Source organism: Spodoptera frugiperda, chromosome 10 (assembly GCF_023101765.2).
Source record: "Spodoptera frugiperda isolate SF20-4 chromosome 10, AGI-APGP_CSIRO_Sfru_2.0, whole genome shotgun sequence".
Taxonomy (NCBI): Eukaryota; Metazoa; Arthropoda; class Insecta; order Lepidoptera; family Noctuidae; genus Spodoptera; species Spodoptera frugiperda.
The window spans coordinates 8028909-8050124 of record NC_064221.1 but is presented as its reverse complement, the minus strand read 5'-3'; the positions used below and the strand labels follow the sequence as shown (position 1 = coordinate 8050124).

Below are 21216 nucleotides of genomic sequence, written 5' to 3'. Positions count from 1 at the left end.
AATAAGCAAAATAACTTTCGCTTCTGACTGTACTGAGATTTGGGTCAAGTTTTTCGCGAAGACGGTTTTTGATTGGGTCTCATCTTGACTGTATTTTATAAAGAGTTACGTATATTTATTAATGTACCGATTTAATCTAAAGAGAGTAGTATTGTGGCCTTACTTAATCTTAGTTAATCATAGTTAAATTTTCTTATGATTAATTTAGATTTAAACAAAATTACATAACAGATTTAAATTCATTTTATAATTTTCAGTCTTATGTAAAAGGCATTGTTCGGTAAAATCTAGAATCGAACTTAAAATGTTGATGCATTCGAAGCGGCTAACAAGATCATTAAAGTACCTACGTAAAATTATCAATAATATCCAATACTAAAACTTGCAATATTTGTTGCAGATCTGGAAACTGAACTCTGGACCACAAGACACATCCAGCACAGCTACCTACCATTAAAAATAAATAACATAATGAAACTAATAACTACAACAAATCAACAACACGCCCATTGGCCAATCTCGAGACTCCTGCGCATATAGCGCCTTGTAAGGCAAAAACTACGAAGGTTTCAACCGATGATCTCATAACATATAATTTTACTACAAATATTTACCATTACCGCCTATTTACGTTTTACCGGTACACTATTAATAAGCGGTAAAAAATACCAAGTGATATCATTAGGATAAAAAAATCTGTCAGTCTGTTTGTTCGCTCGTAACTGCTAAACTGATGATCCAATTGTGATTGAATTTGAATAGGATACAGGTTTAACGAAGTTTTTTGATAACTGTCTTGTTTGTGGCTATTGCTGAACAGTATAACATTCGATTATGATGTTATAACGATTTTACACGTGTTAACGTTTTTACAGGTACAGGTAATTTTGTATTGAGAGTGATATAATATTCATGACAAAATTGTATTTATATTTACCAAGATAAGTAGTACCTATTATAAAGGAGAAAGGGCCCTTTTTTGTCTGTCTTTCACGCTGCAAAGGAGGATTTATGTACATAATACGATTTAAATAAATTTTAAAAGTACCCTTAGTAGACTTCAGGCTTAAAGAGACCAATACGAGAACGCATTCCCGTGATTGGTTTATTCATTGGAGTCGGCCAATCACAATACCGAACGCGGTCTTGTTTCTATCTTGTTAAACGTAAAGCAAACTCGTACTAAGGCACCAGACATTGAAAAGAAAATTAAAGTCCATTAAAAATGAGATCACACTTCCGTACATAACTATGATTATAAAGTTGCGAGCTATTATTTTGCATGCGAAATGACTTTATCATTACAGGTTACAAGTCACCTTGATTTTAAACTCTTCAGTTCTATGAAAGCCTAGTACACGAGCGAATGACGAATGACCTCACTAGTTTATAAATGGATGATCAATTTGAGATAATAACAAAGCAATGTGCCTTTTAATCCACGTAGGGTAGGCAAAGTCCGACCCGGAGCTGCGGACTATCTAGCGGGTTTACCGGGGCTCCGGCTCAAAGAGAAGGAGTAGGAACGGGGTGGTTTTTAGTCAGTAAGAGTCTGACACTCCCTCAATTCATAAAAGTCATTGGATGATTTTCCCCCGTTAAAAAAGGGGTAGGCAGAGTAACACTTATTTATAGTTATATAAGTATTTTAATAATCCTTTATCACTCTCCAGCGTACAGCTAGATATCTATACTAATATATAAAACTGAAGTTTGTTTGTTTATTTATTTGATTGTTTGTTTGTTTGAACGCGCTAATCTCCGGAACTACTGGTCCGATTTGAATAACTATTTTTGTGACTTGAATAGTGCATTTATCGAGAATGGAACAATAAAATTAAGGTTGAATTTTTTTGTTTTTGTGGAATAGGTGGCCAACGAGCAGACAAGTCATCTGATGGTAAGCGATCAGCGCCGCTATAGACACCCGCAACACCAGAGAAGTCACAAATGCATTGCCGGCTTTTTATAATTTTATAAAGGAGTACGCTCTTTCTCATTACATATCATTAGTTTAGGTGCTCACGCAAAGAAACTTTTAGTTAGGTGACAATTCAGGTATGCCTGGTGAAACCGTCTATAAGTCCGATTGTAAAGGATAATACATTCACAGATGTTTATCATAGTTTTTGATGCATATCACATCACATCATACAATAGTATCGCGGGGTGAAAGTGTAACGATTACTCGGTCGCTCTGAACAATGACGTTACGTCACTTCTAAATGACATTTTGGATTTGAAGTGAGTTTGCTTGTCTGTCTGTCTGACTGTCGTGACCGTTAGATCTACGTAGGATATAATTCCTAAGAAATAGGTACTATATTTTTCAAGAATTTTAATACTGGAAATATGTATATCGTCACGCCTTTTATCCCCGAATGGGTAGGCAGAGGTAAACATTAAGGCACGTTATGCCACTGTATAATGTACAGTGTACAAAGTACACAAACTTTTAACCGTTTGTGTTATAACTCCCTTGTAATAGGGGGCGACCCCATTGCCATATACCGGGCACATTTCTAGACTCCGTGTTACCACTGAGAAATTTTCGAAAAACCGAAAAAAAATACCAGTAATTCTTTGCCCTACCCGGGAATCGAACCCGAGACCCCATGTCCAGCATTCGCGTAGTCGCATTGGCACTGTAAATTCATAAAATGTTAAAATGAAATTACATTAAATACACAATATTCAAAATTCTCAGTGTGAGGTCTACATATAGGCATCGACACTTCATACCCACGATTGCACCATCAATGCACTTCCGATATCCTTAACCGAATCGTGACATCCTCAAGGTGCGACAGAGAGAACAATACAGGATATGTATTACGTAATGAGAGTGAAAGAGAAAGCGATCTGTCAGCTTTTGATGGTACAAAAGGCAGTTTATATAACGTGACATTTTAGGAGACAAGCTTTCTGATGTATTCGAGGAAGTCTATAGTAGTGTAGACGTTAAGTTACGCTTGTTGGTCATCAAAGGGGTAAGCAGAAATGTAATTATTGTGTAACCATTAACCAATTTTCGCAGATTCGGTTTCTGGTGCTATTGCATCCCGGAGCTGCGGATTGTCTAGCGGGTTTACCGGGGCTCTGGCTAGAAAGGCTCCTGCCTTTTTAAAATCCAAGTAGGAACGGGGTGGATTTTAGTCAGTAAGGGTCTGACACTCCCTCTCGCCAAGGAGGGAGAAACCATTGGATGATTTTCTTATTGCATGCATCCATCTATTAAGTTGTCCAGGAATCTTTCTCCAAGAAATATTTTTTAATTACACAATCTAGGCAAAATATACTTCCTACATAGAGCAGAAGGCATTAATCACCACGATTGATTTTAGACGGTAAGAAACCTATTTACTTCCTTCTTGAAGTACCTTATATCGTAGCCTACAGTAAAAACCTCGGCAGGAGTTCATTCCATTCAAGACGTAACAAATATCAGTTAAAAACAAATTTTACAAGATATTGTAGGTGAAACCGCGGTATATAGTTATAGTGGACAAAGTTCATTGATATTGAAGGCCTAATAAGCTAAGTATTAATCCGTAAGTAGGGAAGCCCTGTGGTGACACGCCACGGCTCTTAGCTATACTCCTGAAACCTTTCTACAACCTATTTTCATTGGAATTCCTACCTTATCTCAAGGACTATTGGATATAAATTGTAATGGCTAAGGAATATGTCTTCAATAATAAACGTTTGTTTTCGAATTTATATTTCGAATTAAGTATAAACAAAACGGTTGCCATTTTTGTTTGATTTCCGTTTTTATTTAATTTTGAACCTTTTCGTAAAAAGAATTAAGATGAAATTATAATAGCTCAAATATTTACCTACAAAAGGATTGATAGGTCAAATATGATCGACATTTAATTTAAGCTACAATTCCGCTTTTATTTGATTTTGTACCTTTTCCTAAAAATAATTAAGATGAAATTCCAATAGCTCATTATTTACTTACAAAAGGACACTTGATTGGTCGTCGTTTATTTTAAACTACGGTTTAAATAAGGAACAGTGACGTTATAGTTCTTATGTCAAATGATAAACTTTAGTGTAAAACTAGGCTAATTGGTCTAATTACTTAAAATAATTAATGTATCATGAAGATAAGTTGATAAGCAAACCCTGTATACAGCGTGTGTCTTTCTTAACTCCAAAATGTAAACCAGAATAATTATTTTAGTGTACCTACCGTGTATATCTACATACAAATTCACATTACATTACATGTATTGTTGTCGTAAAACGTTGAAAATTCAAAAAGTATTAACCAATATTTTAGGGGTAGGCAGAGGTACACATTACGGCACGTAATGCCGCTACACAATCTACACCCAATTTACAACATTTGTGTTATAAGTCCCATGTAATAGAGGGTGAGCTTATTGCCATATACCGGGCACAATTCCAGATTCCGTGCTCCTACAGAGACTTTTTCGAAAAACCGAAAAAAAAAACCAGTTATACTTTGCCCGACCCGGGAATCGAACCCGAGACCCCTTGCCCGACAGTCACACCACTCGACCAACGAGGCAGTCTCTGTTCATACAACCATAATACTTAGTACTAAACCAAATGTCTACACAGTGACGTCACTAAGTATTATTTGGTCACTAACGTGTTAAAACCGATATACATTTGAATTTGAAAGGCTGGAGATATTTTTAGCTGTGACGTCTAACTTCATTGGATCTGATGTATGAGTTGTGTGAGTGATAACAGGGGGACCATGTTTTTATCCTCTTTAAACAACGAGCGTTACTAAAACCTAATAAGATCTTTGTATTCGACCACACTGGCGATATATTAAAGAAGGGCTAAATTAAAAGTACCCTTAACCAACGAGCATGCATGAATAGATTCGATGGAATGGTTGGATTAAGCGAAAGAAGTATGTAAGAAACGTAACAATTGCTGTTTCATACATACTTCTTTCAGTCTCTGCCTAACCCCATTGGAAACAGGCGCGAGGTCATGTATGTACAATTGTACAATTATGTTGATGACAGTCCACGACTGAACTCTCAATACTTAAGAGAGTTTGGCATAATTTGCTTGGCAGGCGGATTGGAGACTACAATCAAAAAGTTTTATGTATCGAATGGGGAGGGCCCCAAGTCTTATTATACCCACAAGAAGAATACGAGTGATAATTGAATTCTATAACTATCAGCAACGGGCGTATTTCTTAGTAACATTTTTTTGAGCATTAAATTTAAATACATATTTCGTAATGAAACAAATGCATTCTCTCCAAACGTTCTAGTCTAGGTAATTACAATGGTAATGCATAATGATTCTAGATCTAGTCTTAATTACTGCAAATATGAAACTTCCGTGTTATGTAACTTGAGAACTGAAATTTTTGAATGTTTATATTATGTTACTCTCATAATCATAATATAAACATTATGAACACTTCTTATTTCTTCATAATAGAAGTATTTTGTATGCTTTTGAAAATGTTTTATGGTATAAGCCAGTAAACGAACTGACGGACCTGATGACCCCCAAAACTTTCGGGTGTCCATGGGCGGCGGCGATTGCTTACCATCAGGTGATCCGTCTGCTCGTTTACCGGCTTATACCATAAAAAATCTATAAGAAAAAACAAATTGCAAATACCTAACATACTTAATAGAAGCCAATTAAATCAATAGCAATGTAAATCAATTAGATCGATCAACATTACCTCTTAATCTATTTGCAATGGTACGCGGGTTCGATGCCACGCTGTGGCAATCCTTGGCGTGTGTATACTACGACTAATTGTTTCACTGCCAAGTTCTGGCTGTGATTGTGTCAACAATGCTTGCTTCTGGTAGGAAGCCAGTTTCGGAAATGAGGTAAGCAGTGGTTTAAGTATAAGAGTATGTGTAGATACATTCGCTAATGATATCGTTCTTGTCTATAATATAAAAATAAGTAGGGTTTTCCTTCCTGACGCTATAACTCCTCGTCCAGAACAAACAAACCGATTTGCACGGTTTTGCATTTATGAGAAAGGTTTCGGGTTCCGTGAGGCAAAGAAAATCATTTAAGAGAAAAACAGGAAAACAGGGATAAATTCAAAATGTCTTTTAAGATATTAGGTACGAACAATTAAATATAATCGTAACTAACACATATTTCTAAATAATATTGCACACCTAACTTAAAGTTAAAATTAAAATGCGCCTCACGAGTTATACATACTATATTACTTCATATTAGATTCTCTTCTACAACTCTGGTGGTTTTAAAACTAATAACAGTTTCCATAAAATAAAGTATCTACTTGAAGTGGTTTTCTATAATGCACTCTACAATATTGTCATATCAGATGATGACTCACTTTATATACATCATACTAAGCTTCTATCAATGTGATCATATTAAAATCTAACATACTATCGAAGTAAAATGAATAATGTTTCAATTGTAATTTAAGTAAACCAATGGGTACCATTGGTTTACTTAAATTATTACTGTTCTAAAATTAGAGATTAATTTGAGTTGAACCTACAGTACCCTTAGTACGAGTTTGCTTTACGATGAACTAAAACGAAACGAGAACGCATCCAGCTTTCTCATTGGCCGTCGCGAATGAACCAACCAATCAGAGCGCCAAACGCAGTCTCGTTTTGATAAAGCAAACTCATACTAAGGGTTCAGAATAACGTTCATATATTTCTTCCAAAAATCCTTAAAAATATCAATTAAAATCTAAGAACAAAAATCGCGTCCATACATACCAAACATAAAGAAAAATTCTGCCAAGAAAACGCATAAATCAAACTTATAAACACAACATAATAAGGTGCATATTCGTTTAACAAAAGCGTCACTTACCTGGAAGTGAAGAATGATGGTCCATATCAGTCCGAGAGTCAGCTTGGGGTTGCCGTCGACGATGTCCTCAGCCCTGATGTTGACGAGCTTGATCTTCTTGTAACGAAGGAAATCGAGAGCCATCTGGACGTTCTGCAGCATGTGGAAACGCATCCGACCTCGCTCGCGCGGCTGGAAAATTGGAGACGAATAATGAGATTTTTGTAAGGATATTGCTTAGGGTAGGGTTACTTGTGTAGCTGCGGACTACCTAGCGGGTTTACGTAGGGATACTTTCAATATCCGAAGCTGTGGGCGACGTAAAAGGTTACCGGGGCTTCAGCTCAAAAAGCGGGAGTAGGAACGGGGTAGTTTTTAGTCATAAGAGTCTGACACTCCCTCTCGCCTCGCCCAAGGAGCGATGCCATTGGATCATGTTCACCCCTTAAAGAAAGATAGAGATACTTCCAATATTTGTCGAATGATTGGAAATATAAAAATAACTGCTAAGTACTAGGTATTGGGTTACAATTATTAAAAAAAAATACTGATTAAATTCGCAATTACACCACGAACTCTAAAACGAATCTCATATTTATAAGTATTGTAATCATCGCTCCTTAAAATGGGTAATGGAATTTACAAAACCCCAACAAACCACACTTACGAATTCGGGGAAAAACTACAGTGAAATTGTGTTATCCAAACAAAAAACCCATTGTTTCACAATCAATAATTCAATACTATACCAGGTAAAAGTAGGTATACTACACACGGCTCCCACCCCTTTGGGAAAACTAAGACTAGATATCGTTGGTTGAAAGGCTAATTGATCTAAGCTGCGGACTACCTAGCGGGTTTACCGGGGCTCCGGCTTGAAAAGCAGGAGTGGGAACTGGCTGGTTTTTAGTCAGTAAGAGTCTGACACTCCGCCTCGCCTAAGGCGAGAGGAGTCATTGGATGATTTTCCCCTCTTAAAAAAGCGTCATTTTTTGCGATTTTAATTTATATACATATTCGGAATCACTGAATTTTTCTCCTTCGAATGATATATAACTCAATCTCGCAATACATTTTCTTATAGATGAATTAGCCTTTCAACCGTCGATATGTTAATTAAACTTTTCCAAAATACAAACATTCAACTTTGAAACCAACTTCCAGAGTAATAAATTTCAATTTACCCACAATTATCGGGAGCCCTATTTCGACCCATCGATCCGCCATTAACCCAGAAAGGGTTTCCTAAAGAGGTTATCTAGATCTATGGAAATTAATCAGGTTGATCGCAGGTGTGGCTAAGGTAAACGATGCTACCCTGCCCTGGTAGCAAGCAGTTTGTAATCATGTAAAGTGATTTATGCGATGCTGCCGATATATTGTTGGATAGTACCGTCATATTTTGACTGGTGAAAAAAAGCTGATGAAGATAGGTCCTTTGCTAACGCCCCGTGCCGTCATTGGTGCTCTTATTTATTCAAAGAGAACTCTTAAAACCAGTTCTCTTCTAAAGTCTTCACAAATATTTTAATTCTAAAAAATATGAATATATTTTTCTCAAAAATGAAACAATTGACCCTTTTTTGAGGAGGGAAATATCATCCAATGACTTCTACCTTGGGCAAGGCGAGAGGGAGTGTCAGACTCTTACTAACTAAAAAGCACCCCGTTCCTACTCCTGCTTTTCGAGCCGGAGCCCCGGTAAGCCCATACACGGTGACCCTGGCAAACTGACACGTGTCCATTTATCCATATTAATAATAACAAAAATAAAACGGCAATAAATGTCTCTGTTTACGGAAACTAAGTTAAATAATGCGTGCTAATCACTTCATTCTGTGTCTCACTCACGAACACACGAACACACGGCACGCGAACGTATCGTTATTCCGAATAATCCGAATTAATTCTGTTACGGACTGTGTTAAACTAAGATATATATGGTTCACACCCGTTTCAGTAAAGGTTGGATTTGGGAAAAAATGGATGGATTAAAATAACACACGTCTTTTAAGTCTTTGACTACCAATAGAAAACCGTTGAAGGCAAATCCTCCGCTAACGTCGGTCACCGGTGACCACTACGGCGTTCAATGTATTAATTGAGGAAACTGTAGTTTTCCACTTTTCGCTAATCATGTTATTGTACCAAATAGAAGTAAAGTCTATTGCGAAAAGTTGATAACAATTGTAGATTTGGTGCTATCATTGAGGGCCTTAGCACCCGTTTTCCCTAACTAGACACCTACAAATGGTAGTGGTACCGGCAGTCATTCGACCATTGAATAGAAGCAATCAAACTAATAGTTGATTAGTTAAAACTGATCTCTCACGAAATAATAAACCATTGAAATCTTTATAGCAAGAAAGATACTCGTAGCATATTTAACCATCATTCATCACAAAAAAGCCTACTTAAGCAAAAGCACACAGCCTTTTATTACCCAGCTTTAACAGTTTGATTCCGTAACACTTTCGTAGGGTCATCAAACTTTACATTACTAACGTATTCTGTCAATGGTTTCTTGGTTAATTAACTAAGCAATCAGGACAGACCACCTGCGTCGACTAACCATTTGCCAATTTACACTTAGAATAACTGATGTTGAAGATAGACTTTATATTTTTTTAAGAGTTATTGGTAGGATTTGTATTATAATATCTTAAAAGAGTAGAAAGTGGGCAAGGTCTGGACCTTATAATATTTAGATGATAGTAGGGCATACAATTGCAATATTCAAATGATCGGCGCTTTTATTGGCCGGCTCGAATAAACCAACCAATCATAGTGCCGAACGCACTCTTATTTCGAATAATTTACTCAAACTCATACTCCCCGTACTGGCTACTGTCAATTTCTTTGCCCATTATCCCATAATAAAAACTGTATCGAGCCTCATAATTACAAAATGGAAAACGTAAAGTACCTAATACTTTATTCAACACTATACTCTAACTGAGCCCTAGGTAACCCATGAGTTTTCTGACCTATCGATCAACAAGGCAGTTCAGGCAAACGTCCATGACCCTTAGCGGTTAAGGCAGACCTTACCGTTTTACTAAATAATAGATTTTAATTGTTTTTATTGCCAACCCGTATTGAGATTATTGCTCAAACCTTCTCTCACTAAGAAGAGGTTTTGGTCAGCAGTGGCCATTAATAGGACTGCCTCGTTGGTCGAGTGGTCGCAAGTGTGACTGCCAAACAAGGGGTCTCGGGTTCGATTCCCGAGTCGGGCAAAGTATTACTGGGGTATTTTCGGTTTTTCGAAAATTTCTCAGTAGTAGCACGGAGTCTGGAATTGTGTCCAGTATATGACAATAGGCTCACCTCCTATGACATGGGACTTATAACACAAATAGTGAAGAGTGGGTGTACATTGTATAGTGGCATTACGTGTCGTAATGAGCACCTCTGCCTACTCCTTTGGGGATAAACGTTGCGTTACGTGACGTTGCGTTGCCGAATAAACGTTGCGTTAACGTGACGTTGCGTTGCCATTAATAGGCTGTTGATGATGATTGATAAGGTTTTTAATGAATAAATGTATACTTACGAGGTGTTCGCCAGAAAGCACCTCCAGCAGCGAGATGAGGTTCAGCCCATCGCGCAGGTCCTCGAACAGATCGTTCACGTGACGGTTCACCTGGACAGACATAGTAACATTAGACATAGTAACAATAGGGATCATATGGTAGGAGAACTGGTGCAGCATAAAGAACTAGATGGTGAAGAGGATGGTGACAAATTTCTTCTGGAAACACAAGTATTAAATAAAGCAAGCTCTTCTAGTATAGCTGTAAATTAACTCATACGTTTGTCTCATGGTCTTGCTAGTGCCACTAAAGACGAGACCTTTGCAGTAATAATAGAAAAAAATACAAATGTAACTCATGAAAAAATTGCCGATACCGACATTACTTGCCACTGGCAAATTTTAATATATTTTCACTAAAATAAACAATAATAGTTAGAAACCTACGAATAAAGCACACAGTACAACAACGAAAGATCAACATCGAACAACTGATGATGAGAATGTTAATAAAAAAAAAACAACAACAGCCAATGGTTAAAAAAAGCCTACAAAATAACAAATCAAAACCAAAATATCAAAGAAATAATAAAAAGTCCTAGAAGAAAAATAGAATAAAGCAAAAATACGACGACGGTGACGCAACAAAAAAAAAATAATTAAAAACAAAAGAAATCTGATAAGCTGCATGCCTAAATAGAACGAATTTATTACGGAGCAAGCAACTCAATAAATACTACATGGGAAAGGCAAGATTAAAATGTCGGAAACTAATTCTTCATCAGCCACTAGAGGGTTTGGTACAAGTTTGTTTTACGTTAACAAGATCGAACGAGACCGCGATATGCGCTGTAATAGGTTAGTTCATTCACGCTAGCCAATCAGAGCGCCGAACCCGCTCTCGTGTAACGTAAAGCAAACTCGTACTAAGGGTACTGAACTGTCCATTACTGAACAAAGACAGGAGCAATAACTTCCAGATCGGTTAGTTGGAAGCGAACTGCATCCAGCAGCTCCTTACAATTATCGGCATCTATTTGCATAACCATATTAACTAAAGAACTGTATACTACATGGCTATGGTGTTTGCATAAATGACCAAAATATCACTGAAATTTTACAGGCCACTGTGTTACAGTATATATTGCCCGTTTTAAAAGCACCTTAATACAGCTATAACACATAGCTTGATAAAGCCGATCAAATATATTATTTAAGGAATCAATATCTTAGTTCAAAGTACTATAATAATATGCCAGACGACCTAGCCTGGGTTCATAGGTTCAAAACAGTTAACAAGTTACGTTTATTGACTTTCCATCACATTAATAATTTACAGTAATGCTAATACTGTGATGTAGTTAAGAATGTATAACAAGTAAATTAATAATGTATTTAAGTTGACTTATTGAATTGGACGTTCAACTGGCGACTACACATTAAATAAAAATCGACCATAAGAAGTTACAAGTAGTAGATCATAATAATAAGACTATCAATTCTAAAGCAGCTGTAATAGCTTTAGACATTTCAATCTCTATTGCCATTCCAAAAGAACTCAAAATCAAACGAACAACAGCTAACAAACAAGCCACAACAAACTTACTTGCTGAGGGGGACAACATGGTTGATTGTTGATCACCTCGCAGACATGAAGACGAGTGTAGGTCTGTCCGAGCAGCGTGGAGTAAAGTAACGTTAACACCTGGATGAGAATATATTTCAACACAAACCTACTACAGATATCAAAACAGATAATGTGACAAAACATAATTACTTAGAAGACAATTGGGATGAATGACGGGGGTATAAAACTTAAAATCTATTTATTCCTGATTTATTTCCCGTTGAGTTCAAGTTAAGTTTCAATGATGGTAATGATTACCCTTAAAGTACAAGTGACAATCGTGAATTCTATTGGAGATAAGACTTAAAAAAGGATGATCATGCAGATACTAAGATTAAGTATAATTAAAGATAAGAAATAAAATAATATAGGATTCGGTTGAATGCAACACTACTCGTAAATAGGAAAGAGATCTCGTAATTTAGATACAAGTTGGTACTAAGACTACGAATAGGATGAAATAATGTGAACAATTGCGGGGTAAAAATACAAGCCCGTATATTATGATTATCACATTGCTTCCAAATGAGTTACTTTTATGATCCTGACATGATCGTTATTAGTTTAAGAGGTAAACAAAATAAATTGCGTGTTTGCACACTCTCATGTTGCACACTGAATTATTAAACTTAACTAGTATTTTCTCGAACGAGATACATATGAAAAAGCACTTGTTTTTGTAGTTAGAGGTAATTACACAGTTTCTCTTTCAACTGTTCTTAGTTTAGTGAATAACAGTTTCATTCAAGAAATCCATCTATAGGTTTTTGTTTACGTTCTAGACACGGTTGCATTACTACCATTGAAACTGGGACAGGATGTAGATTTCAATACATTTTGTCACATTGTAACGCTAAAGAAACTTTTAGTGTTTAATCTCACGCTAATTTTAGCTTACCTGTTTACTAAACAAGATAAAAAACAAAAATATTGGTAAAGAAAATTAGCTAAATAATATAGCTCCAAACGACGTATGTGAATGTGTGGAAACTAAAAAACAACATAAAGAATCTAAAAGACAAATTGATGAAGAACATGCAAACCAAGAATATAAAGATGATCGATCTCTCAATGATGATTTTGTCGACACTAGACCACCAACTCTTGAACAAAGCAAACAACACTTCGAGGCTTTACTTGAGCCTTTTAAACAAACATATAATCGATTCTGGGCGACAGAAAAACTTATTATACTTGCACTTATTCAGGGTGCTTTGAATTTGACAAATATTAACATTTAACAGCTCAAGTACAAAAAAATATATCAGAATTTTAAATGTCTTTCAGTGCCATCTTTAGCCGTATATGTTAATTTTGGAAAACATCAATGGCTTTAGGCCTATTTATAGCTAGTAACCACAAGTAAACCAATTTGTCAAGACGTTTTTGGCTTCACAAAATTGGTTGAGTTCTTTGACTCTTTATAATAAGGTAAACATAACTGTAAAGAGTTGATAGACTGGGCGATACAGTGTGAAGCTGTGTTAAATACTATTATAGACATATTGTCTCATACCATCTGATATTTATTTAAGAAATTATAGCTATAATTTGCACTGTAGATGGTATAAGACGATACAACTATTGGAGCTTAAGCGAAAACGGACGGACTATCAATAGCTGTGTATACTACAGACCTTGAGATATTTCCAGTGCTGCTCCATATCCAAATGACAAGCGATGAAAAATCAAACATATAGACTTTTATATTAGTGATTATAAGTATAGATGTTGACAAAATAATTGAAGAATTATTTCATCAAGTGGATCTGCTGTCACAATTTGCTCAGGAAGTTTTTGTTTTAAGACTTGAACGGGGTCATTGACTTTATAAAACGTTACGTGAATTGTATGAGGTAACAATAAGAAGTCGTTGTATTGTTTTGTTTAATGTTCTTATAGAAATTATTTGTATACAATACAACATAAATCAAACAGTTTCTTGCTACGTAGGAGCAAGACGCATAAAAGATGTGTTTTATTATGTTAAATATTATGCTTACTACCTAGAAAATAAAGCGAAAACTGATGATAATATAAATTACCTAAAACGAATATCTTGCAAAAGAAACAGGTGTACGTAGTAATCTTCTATAGAGCTAGTTATCACTAAACAACTTAGATAGTTTTATACTACTCAACAAACAGTAACCTACAATTTCATATTGTCATTCTTCAATAACCCATAGCCAGGTACTATTACTAAAGAAAAAATTAAGTAATTATCAAACGTTTATAAGTGCGGTAGTAATATTTCCATTCACTCCATCATTTCCTTCACTAAGTTCATCATCTGGTCCCACTACTTCAGAATCAATTACAACTGCGCCTACTAAAGCCATAGTTCATTATGAATCATTAATCTAATTAATAAATTACCATCCATCAAACAAACAGACACTTCCTGTCGTACCAACGATCTTATCTGTACATTGAATAATGGTCCTTATGCCTTTCTAATAAACGCTTTAGCTAAATGTGCTGTAGTGCCTAGATCTTTATCTTAGTGTTGGATTACTAGATAAGTAATCTGTGGTGGATTTAATTTGTTGTAGTGTTTAATAGCCTGTTTGGTTTTATTAGTTATGACAGTTTCCGTAGTGGCTAGACAATTGGCTGCTGCGCAATCCACGATAGCAGGTTTAACTTCCTCACGAACAAATCTTTGTGTGACCAACAATTGGTCTAGGAGTGAAAGAATTCACACACGAGCCCAAGACTGTCCACGATACAGGAGACATTTTAAGATTAACCTTTCGTTTGCCGGTATATAAGATAACAATAGAAAATACAATGCGTCACGTGTAGGTTTACGTGCCGGCACAAGACGGTTTAAAGATTTTCGCCTTTGGTTTTAAAAAATCTGGAGTTACTAAGAATTCTCAATATTTCTCGATTAGGGCCAGATTAGACCGATCACAAGGTCTGATCGTTCTTCGTAGAGAGAAATTTTCATTACATTATCATTAGATATTTACCACGATTATTTGTCTATGAGCTTTCGATATTTCATTACATCGGTGTCTAACGCCCGAATACTCAAATTCTACTCAGCTGTACTTAAATATCGTGCTCTCTCTGTCATTTTATAAAGAATTGTTAGTGACAGAACTAAATTTCAGAGCGTTTTAAAATTGACTAGCATTTGAGTATTCGGGCATAAGTTTCATGCTATTAATATCTATGCGTCCACCTATTAGCGCATATCTAAAACAGCCTGTCTATATTTACTTCCACTACATTCAATATCTACTTATTCTAATTAAGTATTCAAAACAGTATTTAAAAGGTCATTATCGTATTTAGAACCGTTGATCTAATCTCAAACAAGCTGCCGACCAATAATTGTGTATTAAAGATCAATAGAGTCGTTATCACCAACGATCAGGTGGAGATATCATCTATACCGTCTATACTCTATAGATTAATTGTAGATTGGATCTTAATTACCTAGTTTAAGCACTATTTAGTTTTGTCTGGCCTTAAAAATGTACTGATTATTATTATATTTTTATAGTTTGAATATATCATTACTGATTAATTATCTGATGTTGCGTTGATGACAGTATAAAATACATTTCTCATTCTTTCTATGAGTGTCGCAAGAGCTGACTAAGAAACTACATAAGTGTCGGCACGAATCGTTTCGACAGGAGTGATACCACCACGGCCTCACAGAAAACCGACGTAAGTGTGGGTAAGGTTACAGGAGGCCAATTACCCCTTCCCAAACTTCCCGATCTTTCAACAACCCTTAAATTCCTAGCCCTCAAAAGGCCGGCAACGCACTTGTAACACCTCTGCTTTTGGGGTATTCATAGGCGGCGGCGATTGCTTACCATCAGCTGATCAGTCTGCTAGTTTACCCTGTCCAACAGACGATTCCTACAGGCTGTTATGGACTAAAATACCTGACCAACTTTTTCCTAACCCTTCACAAAAAAAAAAACACCACTACTTACTCTCTTCTCTAAACGATCGTGACTTATCAACGCATTCTACTCGTACCAAATTAAATTCATACTCCGTTTGCATGCTGCCACATTAGGTTAGAGTGGACCCATACTGTTTATTGGCTGGACATAAAACAAATGTTCGTATAAGGAACGCGAGACTGACTCATTACATATGATTAATATATCCATTATGTGCTTACCATTTAAGACTGTAGACCAGATCGGTGGCTTGTGATTAATCATTGAGATTAGTGGAGAAAGATGGGCACCATACTACCATATGACGGTGTTGACTAGGATGGTTTTGAGTGGTAGAATTGTGTAGCTAACTTTAGGATTTTATATTTGCTATCGCACTCAAAGTCATTTAATGGTGTCTAAACCCAGTCCTTAGCTATTGTTTTCGGAACATAATTGTTACTTAGGAATAGTTTAAGTAATCATTCAATGTATCTTGAGGACGGCAGATAGTGTCCTATTCTAATTGCAAAGTTTCGTATTCCTAAGTAATATAGTTTTTCCTTCACTCGCTAGTGGCAATGATTAGTACTAAGCAACAAGGTTGATCGGTATTGATAAACATCTATGTATTTTGTATTTACTGATATAGTAATCGATAAAACTTTAAATATTTTAAGAAGGTCTATGAACTCTATTGCCTTTTGTTTTCTTGAATCACATAATCGACAAGATTTTTATTGCTAACGTAAACTATATGTTTTATTATCTTAGTGTTCTTTTATTAATTTGGTACGAAATGACATTTAAGAAAGTAAATACGCAACAGAGAGGAAAGAAACGCTTGGCGTTGTACAGATTTCATAATCTGAAAATACAAAAACACGGTGATCAGTCTAGATTTTTATCTTAAAAAAAAAGGTGGGCTGATCAGTGATCATATTCGCGCATTTCGTAGGTGTTTTCACAGGGATCTTTACCCGATATGGTTTTCGGTCAAATATGACTCGCCACTGATCATAAATTTAAATTTCGACACCCACAAAACGAGAGATTATGTCATTGCCCGCCATTACTGAGATTTCACGGTTCTTTTTTTTCAAACGTGGGACGGCGCTTGGTAGCGCCATAGAAGGTTGGATTTGAATATAGAATTCATTCGATTTTATATTGTTTTATTTTTTTATAGGTAGCTGTTAATGAAATGGTATTCAATTTATTGATTGTTCGGTTATAGAAGAACTATTTCGTTTCTGTTTTATTCAATTTGTAGCTAACATTCACATTAACGTCTTATTTGATTGAACAAGAGGATGAAATTATACATTCTCATGTCAAAGCATTTATTTTAATCAATTAGGAACTTTTGTAACGTCTAATTGAATTGTCTGCCAGTCTATCTGTCAGTCAAGCTAGGCGCTCGTTCCAAAGTTAAACTTCGAATGGAGAAGAACAAACAATGAACCCCATATGCATACATTTGCATTTGTTTATACACTTTAAGAAAAAAAGAATATTATCACAATGACATTTCTTTTTATAACTGCTTTTAAAGAAAGCACAAGCTCAGGAATGTCACCCGATAAATTACAATAGGCCCATCTCTCACACTTACAACCGACCTCTATAAAACATCTTCGGATAAAACAAAAGGGCATTTTTCAACACAGTATCCTTATCACAAAAGTATCAGACTTAAGCCTTATTCATCGGGTCATGCGGTCAGTTGCAACATAGCACCAATATGAGTCATAGATAAGCTTATGTTACAGGAACACTATGGTATGTAAACATCTTTGTCCATAGAGTTACAACATCTTATGTTTTGTACTAAGTTCTAGGACTTGAGTAATTGTTTAATATTTGATTAATTTAATAACTTTATTATGTAACGGACGTTGTTTTATTATTAATAGCCATTTTCTTCCTTCTAATCTTGTTGAAAGAGCTGACTGTCTACTGCTGGACTTAAGGTATCCTTTTTATAATTGGGGAGCTTTTCCACCAGAGATGTGCTATGCTACGTTGTTGTGGATGCGTTTGGATTCCATCAATCATATTCATGGGTACCCATAGCTTAGTTATGGTGGAAAAGGTATCAGCTAAGCCATGTTTTTTGTATGAAAAGATGAGTGCTAAGGTTGCGTGTTATGGATGTGTGTACATCGCATACTCGAGCTGCGCATCTTCCTCGCACAGCTACATAGCTTAGTATCAGTGGAAACGGCGATGCATGGTAAACAAAACCTTTTACTACAACAAAATAAAATCGCAATTGCAATGAACCTAAGACATACATAATATGTAGTGTAGATATATAACTTCTCCTTTCAAACCAGCCTGCCTTTCAAATACTTCTTGATCCATAACATCCTGTACAAGGAGCCCATTCAAAATTAAACATTACGTCATTATAAATAAAGTTTTTTATTCAACTTTCACAATGTTCGTTTGTGAGTCAGTTGTGCACACGACCACGCAAAGTTAACAAACCAATTTATCATGGTCTCGCTCTGTATGACCTCTCCCTACTTTCGGGGATCAGTTTATACTGGTTTTGTATAGTTTGATGTGCACAAGGCAGAGTCTTTGTTCAGTAAAGTTATCATCAGCTAAAATTACTGATGTTATCTTCAAGGCAGATAAAATAAACAGGATCAGGCTGGGAGCAAATTAATTATGATAATAAATGTGAATTTTGTTTGACCGCGATCAAATGTGAGTGAGTAGTGTCTGTCTGTCTGTCTGTACATGGGAAAGTGGAATAATTATATCATGTTCGGGTTTTTTGAGAGGTTCTCAAGATAGATAAGAATGTAAGAGTTTGTTAAAAGAGGATGCTGTGTCTTAAAATTAATGCAGAAACATAACATCACGCCGTTTCTTTTTCAAACGGTTAGGTAAACGTGCTTATTAATCGTGAGCGGTATTTAAAATGTAGACAACATCAGATCAACATTTTACTCAACCCGGAATCGAACCTGAGATCCTTTACTTTGAAATAATACTATTATGACATGCATACTTATTTTACTCCTATCATATTTATGTAAATTAATTATTATGTTATCGGGTTCCTCCGTAACTGTTTGACGAGGAACTCGACTAGTTTCAAGCCATGCTAGAGGTTAATAATCATTAGCAGCATTACGCGACACACGACGCGGCGACTGTCGCGCTGCTACCATCTAGCATGGCTTGAAATTAGTCGAGCTAACTAATAAAATCACATTCATGTGGTCAACACAAACAAGTAATTCAAATAATAATCCAATTGAATCTGTTTACCTGTTTCAATACACTAGACTATTTATTAATCTAGTTGTACAGGTCAAGTCTAGCATTTGTTCCCCGCCTTATTTGGTAAATGCAAATGTCTTGCGTGCCCCTTCACTTCAAATAGGCGGTACACACACGTGCGATTATTGTGAAATTGTAATATCGGAAACTAAGTACTGAATAAATATTTGTTTAAAGGTGCTGTTCCTATGCACCTTACCATTATAAGAGTAGTTCATTTAATAATTTACTTTAAAGAGTAATATTTTGTACTGTACCTAAATCTAGCTTGAACTTGATATTCTACTCTAATCATAATTTACTTAGGATGGCGGAATAAGCTTCCCTATTTCTTACTTCTTTTGAAGGATTTCATCTTAACATACATGCACACACGCATACGCACACATATTTTAGTTTAGTTTCTTCACATTTATTCTTTTATACATTCATCTTTTTTTTTAAAAATTGCCGGTTACTGCCGCCTATGGACGGTGCCTCACTCACTCTGTTCTGTTTCTCACAACATTCAGCTTTCGTTAGACCAGTTGATCGTTTCCAAAGATTTATTCGACTTAATTAGTTCCTACACATGCCTTCTATTTTAACTTGATAACATCTACAAACGTAATAGTATCAAACCTAAATACCACTGACTCATTACTCACAGAACGACTTTCCTCAAAGCAGCCCTTTGAAGTGCAATCGCGAAAAGCATAACAAATGTTTGGTGAATCAATAAGGAGTAACACCCTGTGTGTTTACCGACGGACAAACAGACTGACAGACAAAGGGATTCATTATTTGATGTGTGCATGCTTTGTTCTCACTTCTGGTAAGGTTAATGACTTAAGGGATTATTAATTTGAGGTCAATTTTTGAATGATTTATTATAGAAAAGTGGTTGAGTTTGACTGTAGTTTTTGTTTCTTGTTTTTAGTGTTTGTTATTTCTGACTAGTTGAATTTAGTCTAGTTAAAGGTCACAGTTCAGGTCATGTAAAATATTAATGAATTTTCGATAGACAACACGAGGTAACAAGAGTTCAAGTCGTAGCAAACAGCTTTTATAGACACTTGTAATTATTAATATTGAATTAGTACCTTCTCTAGTATCGAATTTCTTATAGCTTTTTTTTATGGAATAGAAGGTAAACGAGCTCGTGGGTCACCTGATGGTAAGCGATCAAAGCTGCCTATGGACACCCGCAACACCAAAGGAGACACAAAGGCGTTGCCGGTCTTTTAAAAAGGAATACGCTCTTTTCTTGAAGATTTGAATGTCGTATTGGTTAGAAAATACCGCTGACGACAACTTATTCTACAGTTTTGCTATGCGAGGCAGAAAGTTTTGTGAGCACAAACGCAACCATCTACATATATGATGCGGATGGAAGTGCTGTCCTGTAGGTCGATAGCGAAAAGACGCGGCAAGTATCTAACCAAACAATTCTTTAAAGCACTCCCCGTGGTATAGGCGATAGAAAATGCACAATGAAGCTACATCACTACGCATAGCCAAAGTGTCAATAATAGTGAGTGAAGTGCAAGTGAAATCAATCCTTTTTTGGAAGCAATGGCATAATCACAAGGAAACCTGCATTATTGATAGCACAGGCCAATGATTGACATCTCACACGTGTGTTGTTTAAACAGGGAGAGAAATTGAAAGCTGTAATGATGCAAGTTGCCGTGTGGTGACGGCCAAGTAGAATGAATACATAAATTGTTATCAACCCTTCTCCTCCCATGAATGTCGATAGTCTCGACCAAGGGACTGTAGCCTTAGTAGGAGTTTGCTTTTAGTTTAAAGCAATCGAAAAGGGAGCGCGTTTAGCGCGATAAACGCGCTCCCTTTCGTTTCTCGTTTTTCGTTCCCTCTCGTTTCGAATAGCGCTCTGATTTGCCAGCTCGAATACCAACCAATGAGAGTTGTGTCTTTTTTTTGAGGGGGAAAATCATCCAATGACTTCTCCCGCCTTGGGCAAGGCGAGAGGGAGTGTCAGATTCTTACTGACTAAAAACCTCCCCGTTCCTACTTCT

The 21216-nt window shown here is 36.1% G+C and overlaps 1 protein-coding gene across 11 annotated transcripts in view; it reads right to left on the bottom strand.

The window, feature by feature from the left end:
• Positions 1-21216, bottom strand: part of LOC118277469 (microtubule-actin cross-linking factor 1) — a 323764-nt gene that overhangs the window by 176373 nt on the left and 126175 nt on the right. For 6 of the 11 annotated variants that reach the window (XM_050696481.1, XM_050696477.1, XM_050696509.1 and 3 more), the window contains 2 exons: positions 10376-10465; positions 6841-7011 (listed from right to left, as the gene is read on the bottom strand). In XM_050696481.1, coding sequence (XP_050552438.1) covers positions 6841-7011; positions 10376-10465 — 261 coding nt within the window. Of the gene's footprint in view, positions 1-6840; positions 7012-10375; positions 10466-11960; positions 12060-13618; positions 13637-21216 lie in introns of all 11 variants that reach the window. The other 5 variants (XM_050696478.1, XM_050696507.1, XM_050696467.1 and 2 more) reach the window with 2 other exon arrangements.